The sequence below is a fragment of the Staurois parvus genome, unplaced genomic scaffold (genome assembly GCF_062004578.1).
Source record: "Staurois parvus isolate SC_StPar_1 unplaced genomic scaffold, SC_StPar_1.0 ptg000469l, whole genome shotgun sequence".
In the NCBI taxonomy this organism is placed as follows: domain Eukaryota; kingdom Metazoa; phylum Chordata; class Amphibia; order Anura; family Ranidae; genus Staurois; species Staurois parvus.
The window spans coordinates 3,144,681-3,162,543 of record NW_028318265.1 but is presented as its reverse complement, the minus strand read 5'-3'; the positions used below and the strand labels follow the sequence as shown (position 1 = coordinate 3,162,543).

Here is a 17,863-nt window from a genome sequence, read left to right as displayed (position 1 = left end):
CAATGACCCACCACCAAAACGGTCATGCTGAACAATGTTACAGGCAGCATAACGTTCTCCGCGGCCTGTCCAGACCCTTTCACGTCTGTCACATATGCTCAGGGTGAACCTGCTCTCATCTGTGAGTCAGTGGCTGCCCTGACAATTCTGGTGTTCAATAGCAAATGCCAATCAAGCATTATGGTGCCAAGCAGTGAGCACAGGGCCCACTAGAGGACATCAGGCCCTCAGGTCACCCTCATGAAGTCTGTTTCTGATTGTTTGGTCAGAGACAGTCACAGCAGTGTCCTACTGGAGGTAATTTTGTAGGGCTCTGGCAGTGCTCATCCTGTTCCTCCTTGCATAAAGGAGCAGATACTGGTCCTGCTGAGGGGTTAAGGACCTTCTATGGCCCTGCCCAGCATTCCTAGAGTAATTGCCTGTCTCCTGGAATCTCCTTTGGTTTTTTTTAATTCTTTAAAGGGGTGACTCAATCAATGAGCAGTAAACATCTGCAGATGTAAAAAAAAAAAAAAAAAAAAGACTGTCTGACAAAGTCTTTATATTCAGATGAGTTAGAGAGATACAAAGTAACATTGTATCTCTACCCACCCCTCAAAAATAAATAATGGTGTTCCTTTGTAGTGCTCTCTCCTGTCTGAATGTTTATAATTAAAAAGAAAAAAAATAAAAAATCTGACCTTGTATGTTGAACAGCATTGATAAGGCTCTGTTCACACTGGTGCAATTTGAGATGCAACTTGAGTTGCACAGAATCACATGGTAATGAAAATCATGTTGTTTTCAATGATGCCCATTCACATCAATGCAACACAGCACAGAGTTTTTTTTGGAAAAGTTTCCTGTACTACTTTGGTGCAATTCCAGCACAATTTTGACCCCATAGAATATACAAACTTTAATAATGTTGCATCCAAATTGCACTAAAAGATGGATCAAACTTCGATTGCAGCAGTGTGAACCTGAGCTTAGAGAGATACAAAGTAACATTTTTTTTAAAAAAAAATAAATATATTATACTTACCTACTCTGTGCAAAGATTTTACACAGAGCAACGCCGGACCTCATTTCTGGGCTCTGCTGCTGGCACTGTCCGCTCTTCCACTTCCCCATAGCAAACCACTTGCTATGGGGGGTAGGCGCACAGGCTCTATCTCTAGCCAGGCCGTGTACGTCTATTGACGCACAGCGTGGTTCAGCCCCACCCCATGCTTTCAAGATTTGATGGCAGCAACAGGAGCCAATAGATCCCACTGCTATCTCTGTGAGAAGAGAGAGGACAGTCACTGCAGACAGGCACAGTGTTGGATCAAGACAGGACTCCGGTTAAGTATAAAAGTGGGGGTGAGGGGGCGATACAAACACTGGGACATTTACCTTAATGAAGGGAATGCATAAGGTAAAAAATGTCCAGGCATTAGAACCACTCTAATACTTTGTCTATCTCCGTTGCATTCACCTGCAGATCACAGGGTGACCTTCCATCTCCATATGTAATGTGTGGATATTTTTATTTATTTTTTGTTTTTTAAATTAATATATTTGTTTCTATTTAACTCCTTATTATGACTTACTTTACCATAATCAGCCCTAATTAACCCTCCTTCACCCTTTCCCTTATTTCCTGTTTATCTCTATTTTTCTAATCATTAAACGTTTTAGTTTTTGTTTTTTTGGGCGTCACTTTGGAAAAAAAAAAAAACATGCAACATAAAAAATAAGCCTTAGAAGAAGCAGCGTGCATTCCCATTCAAGCACAGAACCATACACAGAGCATCACGAGTGAGAACTGTCCACCTGTGATAAAATCTGCAGACTGCATTTCTTGAACTTTTGAGTTGCTGAACTGCATCAGATGATGTAAACTCCAAAATGTCTAAACTATTGTACTTACTACACTTCACCATTTGTGTATTTACAGCCCATACAAGGCAATTTACAAGGCAATTTAGCACAGCAAGCATGGCAAAATAGTACATTGAACAGTGCCACCAAAGACCAACATGTCATGATGTTTAAAAACTTAGCCATACACTAGTAGAACCAGTAGAATTTTTTTGTTAGTGGGGCAAATTAACATTTGCTTTCAGTCGCAGTGACAAGAAAATTGGAAGGAGCATGATGGAAATTTTTTCAAGCAAAAAAAATGGCTCTACCTTGCAATGGGGCTGTGCCCACACTGTAAGAGTTAAGTGAACGATATTCTATCCTTTTCAGCCAAGGAAGCTTATCCTCTGTTTGATCTTCAATTATGGTTTGACTGTTTGGTTGAGAGCGCAAGCAAATGTGACAATTACTGTTTTTTGAAACTGGTGTTTCCACTTTAAGTGCTCGGAGAAAGCCTTCTGCTCACCTAATCCTCCACTGCACTGGCAAACAGCGCTCCCCCACAATCCAGCAATGGACTGTTCTTAGAGTCCTCACGTTTAGAGCAGGTCTATGGAGCCTACTCTGAGCTTGATGGCGCCAGGACTCAAGACAGCTAGAGTGCAGGGGTGCAAAAGCTGAGAGGACCAGTCTTGGGCAGGGAGGAGCAGGTAAGTATATCGCCTTCATTTCTCTTTAGACAAAAACAAACAATTAACCCTTGTAGTGCAAGCATAATCCAGAGTTCAGCTTTAAAGTGAATGTGGTTTTCGTTTGGGATATTACGTTCATTCCAAAATTGAATATTAAAAGCAAAAGAAATTATAAAGTGCTTGTGATTGACATTCATCAACTCAAAATGTTCTGAGAATTTCCATACAATTAGGACAGCTTTCTGAAAACCTTGTACACCAAACCTAGCTATCCATATCCTAGGCAGGCAGTTTTACCCTGTGTGTCAAACAATGATCATGTTTTTTTTCAGAGATGTATGAAATATGATACAATTAACATATTAAAGTTTATATGAGATTTTTGCAATTATGTTTAGAGCAACTTTAAAGTCTACCTATAATCTGTTTTGTTAATCTAGCCATTATTTTGGGCAAGACTACATATTCACTGGAAAAGAGCCAGAGCAACACCACTAGTTCACAATGAAGGACTACGTCCTGTACACGCATTGAGCCATTATCTACTACAGGATTCCTTCTACATGCTAAAAAGGATGTGCACAGACTCTCTTCTGGGGTCACTGTTATGACTAACAGGTAATGCATTATGCTCAACTGGACAGGATGCCCTATGATTGTTGCTGTGCATTAATGCGTGTTAACGAACAAACATCATTGCACATTTTGTCAAGCTTAACATGTGTTGTATTAAAGCAGTCCATTCACTTTGAATGGGCTGCAAATGCACCACAATGTAACCAAAAAAAATGCACGTGCATTAATTTGTTTTCAACAGGGTGCAGATCGAGAGCACCACACCATGCTATGCAGTTTGCCAACCAATATGGCATATTCTGATCAATACTAAAAGGTACGTGCTGTTCATAGCAACTTAGGACATCGCTAGTTTCAAGTAATCATTCTTCTAAGCCTTCACAGGAAAATAAAACAGGCCACTAATAGACTGCTATAGCTGCACTGCTTTGTAAATTACACACTAAACTCCTTTCAATGCTGCAACCAGTTCTGGTTTTCTTATGCTGCAGAAGTAAAAAGCACACAGACTGAATAAAAAGGCAGTATGGAGAAAAAGATCTGAGTATTATCAAAGAGAGATGATTATGTGCGAGGACAGAGGACAGTGTTTGTGGAGTGATGAGTCAGCCCTGGGAGAGAAGAAAAGGGAAAGGAAATGAATGAGAAGAGAAAGCAGAGAGGTGACACTCCCCGGGATCTCCATCACCCATTGGATCAAATACATGACTGTGCTGCAACTCCAGACCTGGGGACCCCCTGCTGACCACAGTCTTGCCTGCATTCCACAACACAGAGCTGCTCTTACACTGCCATTACATGTGTCAGTGATGAGAACACATGCCTCCCAGGGCGACAACACAACCTGAACGTGTCCACAGGGCTCATGTACACAATGGTAATAGCAGGATACATGCACAGTGCAGGGTGGAGCTGTAATAGTACATTTAAAGCAAACAGTGTCAGTCTACTGTGTGTACAAAAGGAGCTGTGAAGTCCCACTGCAGGGCAGGAGACAGATCTCATGTACAGCAGATAATGCACAGCATGTCCCTCTACTAGCCTGCATGTCACATCTTATGAACATCTCAGCTGTGCAGTTCACAGCATCCCAATCACCGCAAACTACCTGGAAATGAATTCGGCACCCCCCAAAACCCCTCCCTGTCTCCTGCCCCCTCCAAAAGGACCTCCCCATCTCCTGCCCCCTGCCAATGGGGCCACTCTGTCTCCCGCCGCCACCCCAGTGGGACGTCTCCTGCCCCTGCCCCCAGCGGGACGTCTCCATCTTCTGGATCCCCAACGGGACCTCTCCATCTCCTGCCCCCCACATTCTAATTCTCTGCACATCCCTAACCCTCATTCTTACTGAACCCAACTTACAGCCAGCCATTCCCTGGTCCCCTTAATGCACTGCACCCCCATCATCTCCTGTCATGCAACATACCCTAGTCCCCCATATCACCCTGAACCCCATCATGCACTGCACCCACCTCATCACACTTTGTGTTTTGTAGACTCCTCCATGTTTTTCCCCACAACACACATTGGGCAGCCCATTGATTTCAATGGGCTGCCCTGCACACAGCAAAGTCACTCGCAGAGAATTTTGCTGCGTTCTGGTTTACACGTTTTTTTTTTACCAGGCTTTTTGGGATGTTTGTTATGTGCTTGCTTCTCATGTTTGGGGTTCCATTAGCAATGAATGACACTGCAGGCACAGCGTGTAGGCTGGTACCGGGGAGGTGCAGTGCCCCTTCCTCCTGTATAGTTACCTGTGGGTTGACTCCACCTTCCCCAGGTAGGAGCCTTACTGTTGTATAGCCGCCACTCTGTAGGTACGTACTTGTCCTAATTACTCATGTATGTAATGCCCTGGAGGGGAGGTAAGTACACACTTATGAAGGTCCTCAAGTAGATACTCACCTGTGCCATGCCTCCCCTCCCCCAGCAAGTAGTTGTTGTAGGTAGGTAATCACCTTAGTAGTCCCAGGAATTAACAGTAATAAGTGCCCACCATACCCTGGGAGGGGCTCGCCTGTGTAGTGACCCTGTACGTAGGTACCTCAGTAGGCTATCTCTTGAGTGGTGCCCCCCGTTGGTAATTACCCAGCTATGTAGGTGGGTGCTCTCCTGTGTAGTGTCCCCTGCAGGTAAGTATCCACCTATGTAAGTGGGTTCTATCCTTGTGGTTTCCCCTATAGGCAAGTACCCAGCTATGTAGGTGGGTTCTCTCCTGTGTACTGCCCCCCTGTAGGTAAGTACCCCAGTGCATAGATGGGTTCTATCCTGTGTGGTGCCCCTGTAGTTAACTACCTCACTATGTAGGTGAGTTCTCTGGTGTGTAGTGCCCCCTGGGGGTAGGTACCTCAATATGTAGGTGGGTTCTCTCCTGTGTAGTGCCCCTTCAGGTAAGTACCTCACTATGCAGGTGGGTTCTCTCCTGTGTGGTGCCCCCTGTAGGCAAGTACCCAGTTATGTAGGTGAGTTCTCTCCTGTGTAGTGCCCTCTGTAGGTAGTTTCCTCACTATATAGGTGGATTTTTTCCTGTGTAGTGCCCCCGTAGGTAGGTACCTCACTGTGTAGGTGGGTTCTTTCCTGTGTGGTGCCCCCTGTAGGCAAGTACCCAGTTATGTAGGTGGGTTCTCTTCTGTGTAGTGCCCCTTCAGGTAAGTACCTCACTATGCAGGTGGGTTCTCTCCTGTGTGGTGCCCCCTGTAGGCAAGTACCCAGTTATGTAGGTGAGTTCTCTCCTGTGTAGTGCCCTCTGTAGGTAGTTTCCTCACTATATAGGTGGATTTTTTCCTGTGTAGTGCCCCCCGTAGGTAGGTACCTCACTGTGTAGGTGGGTTCTTTCCTGTATAGTGCCTCCTGTAGGCAAGTGCCCAGCTATGCAGGTGGGTTCTCTGGTGTAATGCCTCCTGTAGGTAAGTACCCAGCTATGTAGGTGTTTTTTTCCCTGTGTAGTGCCCCCTGTAGGTAGGTACCCTAGCTATGTAGGTGGATTTATTCCTGTGTAGTGCCCCCTGTAGGTAGGTACCCCAGCTATGTATGTGGGTTTATTTCTGTGTAGGGCCCCCTGTAGGTAGGTACCCCAGCTATTTAGATGGGTTTATTCATGTGTAGGGCCCCTGTAGGTAGGTACCCAGCTATGTAGGTGGGTTTTTCCTGTGTAGTGCCCCCAGTAGGTAGGTACCCAGCTATGTAGGTGGGCTTATTCCTATGTAGTATCCCCTTTAGGTAGGTACCCCAGCTATGTAGGTGGGTTTATTCCTGTGTGGTGCCCCCTGTAGGTAGGTACCCTAGCTGTGTACGTAGGTTTATTCCTGTGTAGTGCCCCCTGTAGGTAGGTACTCAGCTATGTAGGTGGGTTTATTCCTGTGTAGTGCCCCCTGTAGGTAGGTACCCAGCTATGTAGGTGGTTTTATTCCTGTGTAGTGCCCCCCGTAGGTAGGTACCCAGCTATGTAGATGGGTTTATTCCTGTGTAGCGCCCCCTGTAGGTAGGTACCCAGGTATGTAGGTGGGTTTTTTCCTGTGTAGGGCCCTCTGTAGGTAAGTACCCAGCTATGTAGGTGTGTTGTGCAGTGCGTAGTGCCCCCTGTAGGAAGGTAGGTAGCCCAGGATGAAGGTAGATGCTGACCTGTGTGGTGACGTCCTCGGGCCTCCAGTGTGGTCGCAGCTCCCGCAGCAGTACCATGGCGCCCTCCCGGTAGCCGCTCTCCTCCAGGACGGTGACATCAAGGCGGGGTACCTCGGGGGAGCCGGGGGGTAGGTGGATGTAATTGGCCATGAGCGGAGGACGAGGGAAACAGCCGGCCAGGAGAGCCCGTCCGAACCGCCCGCACACCGCACCGCCCGTCCTGGGGGGACTGTCCGGGGGAGGAAAAGCCGGGGAGGCCTGGGTGAAGGCTGGTGGAGTGCGGCCGGGCTCCGGTTCTCTCTTCAGGCGGTAATGCTCCGTCACTCTCCGGTTTCGTACAGCTTCGTCTGTCTCCGGTTCTCTTGCCGGTCTGACTCGGCGCCTCTCCTGTCAGGATGGAAAATTCCACCGCCACACCCCCACTGACACTCCGCTGTCGCCTGATCACTGACGTCACAGCCCCGCCCACAGAGGGCGCGTCCAAGGAGGAAGCGTAAGTGCAATAGGAACGCCGGAACACGTGACTCCGTGCCATCACCCGGCATCTCAGAGCTTCTGTCACTGGAGTACCGTATACAATATAATATACTGGATAATCACCCAGGTTTGTCGCTGAGTACCGTATACATCATAATGCACTACAACTTCTCCCAGGCTTGTCACATGGATATCGTACATACCATAATAAACAGGAATAACACCCATACTTGTCTCTTGGGAACCATGTATACAATGGAATATCTTTCAGGCCTGTCACTTGGGTACTATAGCTACCACCTGTCACCCAGGCTTGTCACTGGGCTACCGTATATACCATAATATATCACCCCGCCCTGTCACTGTGCTACCATATATATATACCATAATATAAAGGAATGTCACTGGGTACAATATCTATATCATAAAGGAATGTCACTGGGTACAATATATATACCATAATATATCATAAAGGAATGTCACTGGGTACAATATCTATATCATAAAGGCATGTCACTGGGTACAATATATATACCATAATATAAAGGCATGTCACTGGGTACAATATCTATATCATAAAGAAATGTCACTGGGTACAATATATATACCATAATATATCATAAAGGAATGTCACTGGACTGGTGTATCATATAAATACTATAATATACCATAAAGACATGTCACTGGGTACAATATATACCATAATATATCATAAAGGCATGTCACAGGGTACAATATATACCATAATATATCATAAAGGAATGTCACTGGACTGGTGTATCATATAAATACTATAATATATCATAAAGACATGTCACTGGGTACAATATATACCATAATATATCATAAAGGCATGTCACAGGGTACAATATATACCATAATATGTCATAAAGGCATGTCACAGGGTACTATATATATACCATAATATATCATAAAGACATGTCACTGGGTACAATATATACCATAATATTTCATAAAGGCATGTCACAGGGTACAATATATACCATAATATATCATAAAGGCATGTCACAGGGTACTATATATATACCATAATATATCATAAAGGAATGTCACTGGACTGGTGTATCATATAAATACTATAATATATCATAAAGGCATGTCACTGGGTACAATATATACCATAATATATCATAAAGGCATGTCACAGGGTACACTATATACCATAATATATCATAAAGGCATGTCACTGGGAACAATATATACCATAATATATCATAAAGGCATGTCACTGGGTACAATATATATACCATAATATATCATAAAGGCATGTCACTGGGTACAATATATATACCATAATATATCATAAAGGCATGTCACTGGGTACAATATATCTACCATAATATATCATAAAGGCATGTCACTGGTGTATCATATATATACCATAATATATCATAAAGGCATGTCACAGGGTACACTATATATACCATAATATATCATAAAGGCATGTCACTGGGTACAATATATATACCATAATATTTCATAAAGGCATGTCACTGGGTACAATATATATACCATAATATTTCATAAAGGCATGTCACTGGGTACAATATATATACCATAATATATCATAAAGGCATGTCACTGGGAACAATATATACCATAATATATCATAAAGGCATGTCACAGGGTACACTATATATACCATAATATATCATAAAGGCATGTCACTGGGTACAATATATATACCATAATATATCATAAAGGCATGTCACTGGGTACAATATATCTACCATAATATATCATAAAGGCATGTCACTGGTGTATCATATATATACCATAATATATCATAAAGGCATGTCACAGGGTACACTATATATACCATAATATATCATAAAGGCATGTCACTGGGTACAATATATACCATAATATATCATAAAGGCATGTCACTGGTGTATCATACATACCGGGGGGGGGGGCTCCAAACTTTCTAAACAAAGGGCCTGTTTACTGGCTTTCAGACTTTAGGGGGGCCAGACTATGGCCATTGGGAGTAGAAAGTGCCCTGTGTCATTGGGAGTTAATAATGCATCTTTGGCATTGGGGGGGGGGGGTAGTGCCCTATTCTTGGTGTAAGTTGGAGATACTGTGCCCCATTGTTGGTGTCGGTGGGAAGAACAGTGCCCCGTTGTTGGTGTCACTGGGAGGAATAGTTCCCCATGGTTTGTTTCAGTGAGAGGAATAGTAACTGCTGTTGATATCAGTAGCAGGAATTATGCCCCCTTGTTGGTGTCAGTGGGAGAAATAGTGTCTTGTATCAGTGGGAGAAAAAGGGATAAAGGCAAGCAAAGGGCCGCATCCGGAGACTTGGAGACCACTATATATACCATAATATATCACTAATATATACCATAATATATCACACAGGCTTGTCACTGGGTTACCATATATACCATCATCCAGGCATATATATCTTGATACACCAGAGTATAGCCCAGGTCTGTCAGTGGGGTTGTGCAAAGTGATTCAGTGATGAGCTAAACTTGCTCAGTTCATGCTGTCTGACCCTCTAGTGGGGGGGGGGGGGGGGGGCAAGGGGATTTTCTTGCCAGGAGATCGAAATAAAAATTATATACTGATAATTAATTATTTATTATTATTCATTTCAGATACTTATATAGCACCATCAATTTCCGCAGCGCTTTACATGCACATATTGTACATTCACATCAGTCCCTAACCCTCAAGGGGCGTACAATCTAAAGTCCCTTAACTCACTTTCATACATACACATATTAGGACCAATTTAGACAGGAGCCAATTAACCTACCAGCATGTCTTTGGAGTGTGGGAGGAAACCAGAGTACCCGGAGGGAACCCACACGGGCACAGGGAGAACTTGCAAACTCCAGGCATGTGGTGCCGTGGTTGGGATTCGAACCAACTACACTAGTACTGCCAAGCTAATTATCTGTCAATGGGAACATTTCCTCAAAATTTCACAATTTCAGTGAAATGCATTAGCCCTAAGGTGACAGGCAAATTCTTTTGTTTTTTTAAAGGGTCAATTCACCGTTACCGAAAAACTGCCTATGCAGGTAAGGGATGTCTGTAGATCAAGGGTATTGAATTAAAATTCACCAAGGTCCCCCCACTTTAATGTCCTCAGCCTCCACACACCATATTCCTTAGCCCCCCACATTACTGTTCTCAGCGCCCCCCCACATCACAGCCTCTAGCCCCTCACATTTCAGGCCCCAGCTCCTCCACTTTAAGTTTGTTGTTCTCAGTCCCCCCACATTACTGTTCTCAGCCCCCCTACCACTTATTGTCCTCAGCTCCCCACCAACATTACTGTTCTGAACCCCCCCCCACACTCAGTCCTCAGCCCCCCCACATTCAGTCCTCGGCTCATTTTCACATCAGCCCCCCTTCACACTAATATCCTTAGCCCCTTTAAGTTCGCCCCCCCCATCCTACCTTACACAGACAGTGATTGACAGACAGTGATTGATTGCTAGGACTGCCCTTCATCCTAGCAACCAATCACCTGCTTTTTAACCTCAGGCTGGGGGAAGAAAAGGCTCCAAAATCTCGGGACCACATGGGTCCAGTTGGGACAGTCGGTCCGCATCCGGACCCCGATCCGCCATTTAGTGATACCTGCTGTATATGAAAATAAAGTGTGCGGCTCTGACTAAAGTTGAATAATGCCCTTATTATAGGTGTAGGCCATTTACATACCTCCTGAAGCCTTAATGGAATACTCCCAGGGTCGGTGGTAGACTATTTTGTTCCTTAGGCAAGATCAGCTACTTGCACCCCCCCCCAAAAAAAAATAACTGACTGTGGAGCTGGGAGGAAGTTATGTTCTACAAGAAGCAAGAAAAATAAAAATGCAGCACCCTTTGCAGGAAAAGTGGGCGTGGTTTAAATTGTACTAAATATTGGGCGTAGCTTAAAGGGGTGTGGTTAAATAGATTCTGAGATGACTTACATAGTGCACAATGTAGTGTGCAGGATGGAGATGACTCTGTGTACAGGACAGAGATGACTGTGTGCAGGATGGAGATGACTATGTGCAGGATGGAGATGACATGGTAGATGACGGTGTCAGCTCAGCAAATTAATTACCTGAGTCCTCTGGCTCTAAGGGCGCTTTCACACTGGTTCGCCTCAAAAACGCTTGAAAACTGACTAGAATTTTTGGAGCGTTTTTGAGGCGTTTTTCAAGCGGAACATCTTGGACATGTGACTTACTTTTGTAGCTCAAATTGGGCAGATTTGCACGTTTGAATTCACAAAAAAAATCATTTTATCAACTCATGCGGTATTTTAGTAGTGAAAACCATGCGTTAATGTTTCAGCTGTCAGCGGGGTTCCCCACTGACAGCTGAATGCAAAAGAAAGAATTGCCAGCAATTACAAAATAATAAAAAAAGGCATGGGGTCCCCCCCCCTCCATCCATACCAATCCTGGTATGGATTTTCAGGGAAACCCCCACGCTAAAAAAAAAAAAAATTGTGTGGGGTCCCCCCCCAAAATCCATACTAGACCCTTATCCGAGCATACAGCCTGGCAGGTCAGGAAGGGGGTGGGGCGACGAGCGAGCTTGAACCATACCAGGCCACATGCTCTCAACATGGGGGTAAGTGCTTTGGGGTTGCCCCCCCAAAGCACCTTGTCCCCATGTTGATGGATTTGGGGGAGGACCCCACGGCATTTTTTTTTTTAGCGTGGGGGTTCCCCTCAAAATCCATACCAGACCCAAAAGACTTGGTATGGATGGAGGGGGGACCCCACGCCTTTTTAAAATAGTTTTTTAATTGCCGGCAATTCTTTCTTTTATTCAGCTGTCAGTGGGGAACCCTGCGTTATTTGCATAGGCAGTTTTTTGGTAAGGGTGAACTAACCCTGTAACCCTTTCGCTGACAGGTCTGTACATCATATGGACCTGACAGCGGGGAGGTTTACACACAATCTGGTGGCTGCAGATACCACGATTGTGTATAAAACTAACAGGCAGACTCCTGCCTGGCAGGTGGAAGCAGTCATGCGGCTGCACTGCCACATGATTGCTTCCACACACCCAGTATCTTAACCTATCCCTCCAACAACACCCCCCCCCACCTCGTCTGCCTGCCCCACTATGTATTTCGGGCTCTGCTTGCCATATTCAGGCCAGGGGCCACCGTGGCAGGAGCTGGCGGGCGGGAGGGTAGAGAGGAGAGAGGACACTCATCCGCTCTCCTCCCTTTCTTGCTGTGACCTGGAAAGTGACATGTATGACATCACTTCCATGTCACCCTGTCACTTTTCCCAGCTAGAATATCCGTGGAGTAATGTATTGCAATGGGATCTGCATTGCAATACATTCAGAGGAGCCCAGAAGAGACTTGCAGGGTCTTTTAGACATCAACTTCTTCAATCGTATTGTTCAGGACTTCTGTATTATATCCTTTTTCTAAAAATCTGGTTTTAAGTATCTCTGCTTGACTTTGATAATCACATAAATTAGCGCAGTTTCTATGTAGTCTTAGAAATTGTCCCTTTGGTATATTATTTAACCACACAGGATGATGATAACTGTCTATAGGTAGAAAACTATACCTGTCCGTGCTCTTGAAGTAGGTTTTTGTTTGTATGTATGTGCCATCATTTATTAAAACCAGATTGAAGAAGCTAATTTCTTTAAAATCATATACAAAAGATAATTTAATATTAAGATCGTTGTGGTTAAGAGTGGTAAAAAAGTTTTTAAAGAAAATTCACCTCCTTGCCATAAAAGAAAAATGTCATCTATGTACCGGCGGTAAAATATTAGGGAGGGCCAATCACGTGAATATAGAAGGTCCTCCTCCCATCTTGCCATCTTGTTGAGTGACAAAACACAAATTTGCTGGCTGAATTTGGGTGCTATTACCAGTTAATGGCACCACAAGCATGATCTGTTTTTTGCCCGTTTTAGGAATGCGCATGGAAACACATGTTTCTGTAACATGCAGATGTGAATGCAGCCTAACAATAACCCTAAAGCTAACCCCAACTCTAACACTAACTCAATGTTAACCCTAACACCAACACTAACCCTGATGCAAACCCTAACTCTAACATTAACCCTAACTCTAACACTAATCCTTATGCCATCCCCAACTCTAACACTAATACTATTGTTAACCCTAACACTAACCGTAACACTAACCCTAACGCTAATCCCAACGCTAACACTAACTCAATGTTAACCCTAACACCAACACTAACCCTAACACTAACCCTAATGTTAACCCTAACTCTAACATTAACTCTAACTTTAACACTAATGCTAACCACAACTCTAACACTAATGCTATTGCTAACCCTAACACTAACTGTAACACTAACCCTAATGCTAACCCTAACTCTAACACTAATCCAAATGCTAACCCCAACTCTAATCCTAATGCTAACTCTAGTACTAAATCTAAAGCTAGTCATAATACTAACACTAATGCTTACACTAACTGTAATGCTAACCCTAACTGTTTGATAATAAAGCGATTGCCATTTCAGAAGAAAAGGGTAGGAGGGTTTGGCTGTCAATGCAGCCTAACAATAACCCTAACCCTAACACTGACTCAATGTTAACTCTAACACCAATACTAATCCTAATGCTAACCCCAACTCTAACACTAATGCTATTGCTAACCCTAACACTAATGCTATTGCTAACCCTAATGCTAACCCTAACTCTAACACTAACGCTAATCGTAATGCTAACTCCAACTCTAACACTAATGTTATTGCTAACCCTAACTCTAACACTAATCCTAATGCTAACTCTAACACTAATCCTAATGCTAACCCCAACTCTAACACTAATGCTACTGCTAACCCTAATGCTAACCCTAACTCTAACGCTAATCGTAATGCTAACCCCAACGCTAACACTAATGCTAACCCTAACACTAATCCTAATGCTAACTCTAGTACTAAATCTAAAGCTAACCCCAATACTAATGCTTACACTAACTGTAATGCTAACCCTAACTGTTTGCTAATAAAGCGACTGCTATTTCAGAAGAAAAGGGTAGGAGGGTTTAGTTCTGCTTTAAACTAGTTAAAACCCTTACAACTGAAGTAACTGACCTCAGGTAATACAGAGAGATAAAACAAATCCTCCTACATGAGTTGTACCTGTTTATCTGCAGCCATCTTTTCTCTACAGCCACCTAAAGCACACATTATAAACAGCATTTCTCAGCTCCAGAAGACAGGGGACGGGTATCTAATGTCACACACGGCACAGAATAGAGCAGAGAGCTGAGTGTAATTTGAGACCCCAGTGAAGGGAAAGGACTCACCAACCCTATACAGTCTTATAGGAAAACATACACAGCTAGGCTGTCAATCACCTGCTTGTGCTGGAGTGGGGATGGAGCCGTCCCCTGGGATGCTGTGGTGTAACTTGTCAGAAGTGACTCATGTAGATAGCAGAGGGAGGAGAGAGTAGATAGGAATCACACTAAGCCCTAATGCACACTGGACATTTTTACAGCTGCTGTTTTTGGCTTTTGGCATTTTTTTTCTACAGCTAGTAAACTCCCCAGCATGTTATTTTATGTGTCCATGCACACATAGGCTGTAATCAGATTTTTTTTGGCAGGGGCGTTTTTTTTGGCCAGAACTAATGGGTTTCTAGAGGAGTTTTTTAGCTGTAAAAAAGCTTTATTGCTGAAAACGTGGTAAAACGCAGCAAACCAACTTTTTTTTTGGCTAAAAAAAGCTAAAAAACGCAAACGTGGCAAAAGTAGGCTAAATGCTAATGAAAAAATGCTAACAAAAAGCTGAAAAATGTGCGATTTAACATGACTTTACACAGCTAACACTACCAGCATTATTAAAACCTCCAGTGTGCATGAAGCCTAAGTGCTATGGATTAAGAGGGATATGCTTTGGTCAATTTTTGTGCAGCACAGTGGCTAAATGGTTAGCACTTCCGCCTGGCAGTACTAGAGTTGTTGGTTTGAATCCCAGCCACGGCACCTCCTGCCTGGATTTTGCATGTTCTCCCTGTGCCTGCGTGGGTTTCCTCTGGGTACTCCAGTTTCCTTCCACACTCCAAAGACATGCTGGTAGATTAATTGGCTCCTGTCTAAATTGGCCCTAGTATGTGTATGTATGAATGTGAGCTAGGGACCTTAAATTGTACACTCCTTGAGGGTTAGGGACCGATGCGAATATATATAAAGCGCTGCGTAAATTGATGGCGCTATATAAGTACCTGAAATAAATACATTTTTAATTTCATAGGTTTGCAACCACTTTAATGGTTACAGAGGGAAGATCACACAAAAGACTCAGAAGAAAGGAAATGTCCGTCTGACTCCCGGAGAATGAAAGGGAGAATTTGATTGGTTAGTGTGGGAAGCCAGGACAGTCCAATCTTCAGATGCTGCCGTACATGAATTAAGATATGAGAGAGTGGCCAGGGAATGACAGAAATCTCCATCTGATATAATAATAGCAGCCAGCGCACACACATTGTCCGGCTCTCCTCTCTCGCTTACTCAGGTTTCCATCTCACCCAGTTCCGTCTCCGAGCTATTTTCAGCGTCAGTAAATGAAGTTTCCTTGGTTACAGTGTCACCCTCCCTCTGCAGATGATTACAGGAGGCTTAATAATAAGCAATTCTGAGAAACTGCCCAATCCCAGGCCAGGATCTGTTACAGTGGACTGTACAGAGTTAGGAAAGTTCAGGTGAGTTTTTTCGTCATGTTTCCAAGAAAGACAAAACAGCAGATAAACTCAACACCAAAATGGAATGTCATTTATTACTGGATTTATATAACAGGATATACAGTATACAACCCTATTGTATGAACTATAGTCAGTGCTGTATTCATTGTCATGTCCCTGTAAAATACAACAAGAATTGCCATTTTCTGCTATATATAAAGTTGTCTACCATAAATAACACAAATTAATGAAGCCCTGTAATCACTGATACATCATCAAACTTATTTTTATTTGTGGGCTGGGATGATTTAGGAGCATATAGAGAGATAGCACATGGCACATAACACAGAACCCAATATGCGGGGGGGTTTATTGGGGAACTTTGATATATGGATGGGGTGCAGTAAGAGTTCTGTCCAGAAATAGCAATCCAGGGGTACCAGGGATGGCACCCAATGAGATCCGGCCAGGGAAAAAGTCCAGAACAAGAATACTGGACTGCAGGGGTAAGTCCAGATTCCACAGGGCAACAATATGGCACAGTGAGGAAAATGTCCACAGGGCAGTAATATGTCATAGCAAAAAAAAAAAAATGCAGGGTTCAAGGACTGACGGAGCAATTGCCTGACCATCCCAGGTAGCTGGAGAGGTGGTTTTGGTGGAGAGAAGTCAAGATAGGAAAATGAGGAAGTTCTTGGCAGGAAAAAGGGAATCTTGGGGTGCCCTGGCCACAAACTCAGATCCAGAAGGCAGCAGAGGCTACAGGTAGGGACAGGGGCGGACTGACCATTCGGGCACTGCCCGAGGGCCCGGGGTCAGTAGGGGGCCCCATGAGATGCCCCTGGTACCTTTTATAGGCTTTTTTGGGTGTGGTTTGAGTGTGGGTGAGGACACAGGGGCCCCATGATTGCCTATTGCCTGGGGGCCCCGTGAATTGTCAGTCCGCCCCTGCATTCAGGCACTCGGGGTCAGTAGGGGGTCCCATGAGATGCCCCTGGTACCTTTCATAGGCTTTTTTTGGATGTGGTTTGAGTGTGGGCGAGGACACGGGCCCCATGTTCCCCTATTGCATGGGGGCCCCATGAGTGTTCAGTCCGCCCCTGGATAGGGAGACTGCTGGGCAAGAAGAGGCAGACAGGGACAGCTCCTGGAGGCCTGGCTGTAGTCTCGTATCCTCACAGGTACATGGGGCATACAGGGATGACAGCCACAGAGACTTTTTTTTTTCATAAATTATTTATTTAGTGTTCAAGGAATTCAGCAATGCAATGCAGAACAGAAAGTAAAAAACATATAACAGGTCCATACGATCAAGTAGGAGCTAACATTATAGAACACAACCAGCAATACACTACATACACACATAGAAGGGCGGTCGAGGGAGTCCATACATATTTTGCTAATGATAACCTGGAGCTGTGAACATTCAGCAATAAAAGTCAAATTCCGAGGCATAAGTCGTACAGTAGGTAAAAAGATTAACAAAACGGGGTCATGGGAAGAGAAAAGAAAACTGGAGTAAGTTATGTCAGAGGAGAAAAGAAAAGGTGGAGAGTGGGATGGGAGTGAAGTGGGGAAAGGTTACATTTCATTCATATGACGTCCTCCCATTCTTGGAGCGCAGCACGACGATTGGTGGTGAGCCGAGTCCCTCGAACACAGCGCATCACCGATCAGAGTAAAGAGCCAATGACTTTGGTTCTTTACCATGTGATCAGCTGTGTCCAATCACAGCTAATCACATGTAAACAAATACCAGTTATTGTAATTTCCTTTCCGCAGCCCTGTCACAGTGCTGAGGAAAGGTAAGCCGAACATTTACACTGATAATCAGGGCACTGATCATCAGTACTCTAATCAGTGCAGCCCCCATCAGTTCAGTATATCAGTGCTCATCAGTGCAGCTCCCTCAGTGAAGTACATCAGTGCCCATTAGTGCAGCCCCACCAGTGCAGTATAGCAATGCCCATCAGTGCAGCCTATCAGTGTCCATTA

At 44.2% G+C, this 17,863-nt stretch overlaps 1 protein-coding gene across 1 annotated transcript in view; it reads right to left on the bottom strand.

The window, feature by feature from the left end:
* Positions 1-7,159, bottom strand: part of ETNK1 (ethanolamine kinase 1) — a 44,625-nt gene extending 37,466 nt beyond the window's left edge. The window contains exon 1 of the mRNA XM_089689155.1: positions 6,717-7,159. Coding sequence (XP_089545281.1) covers positions 6,717-6,866 — 150 coding nt within the window. The 5' untranslated portion in view covers positions 6,867-7,159. The remainder of the gene's footprint in view (positions 1-6,716) is intronic.
* Positions 7,160-17,863: the final 10,704 nt, after the last annotated feature.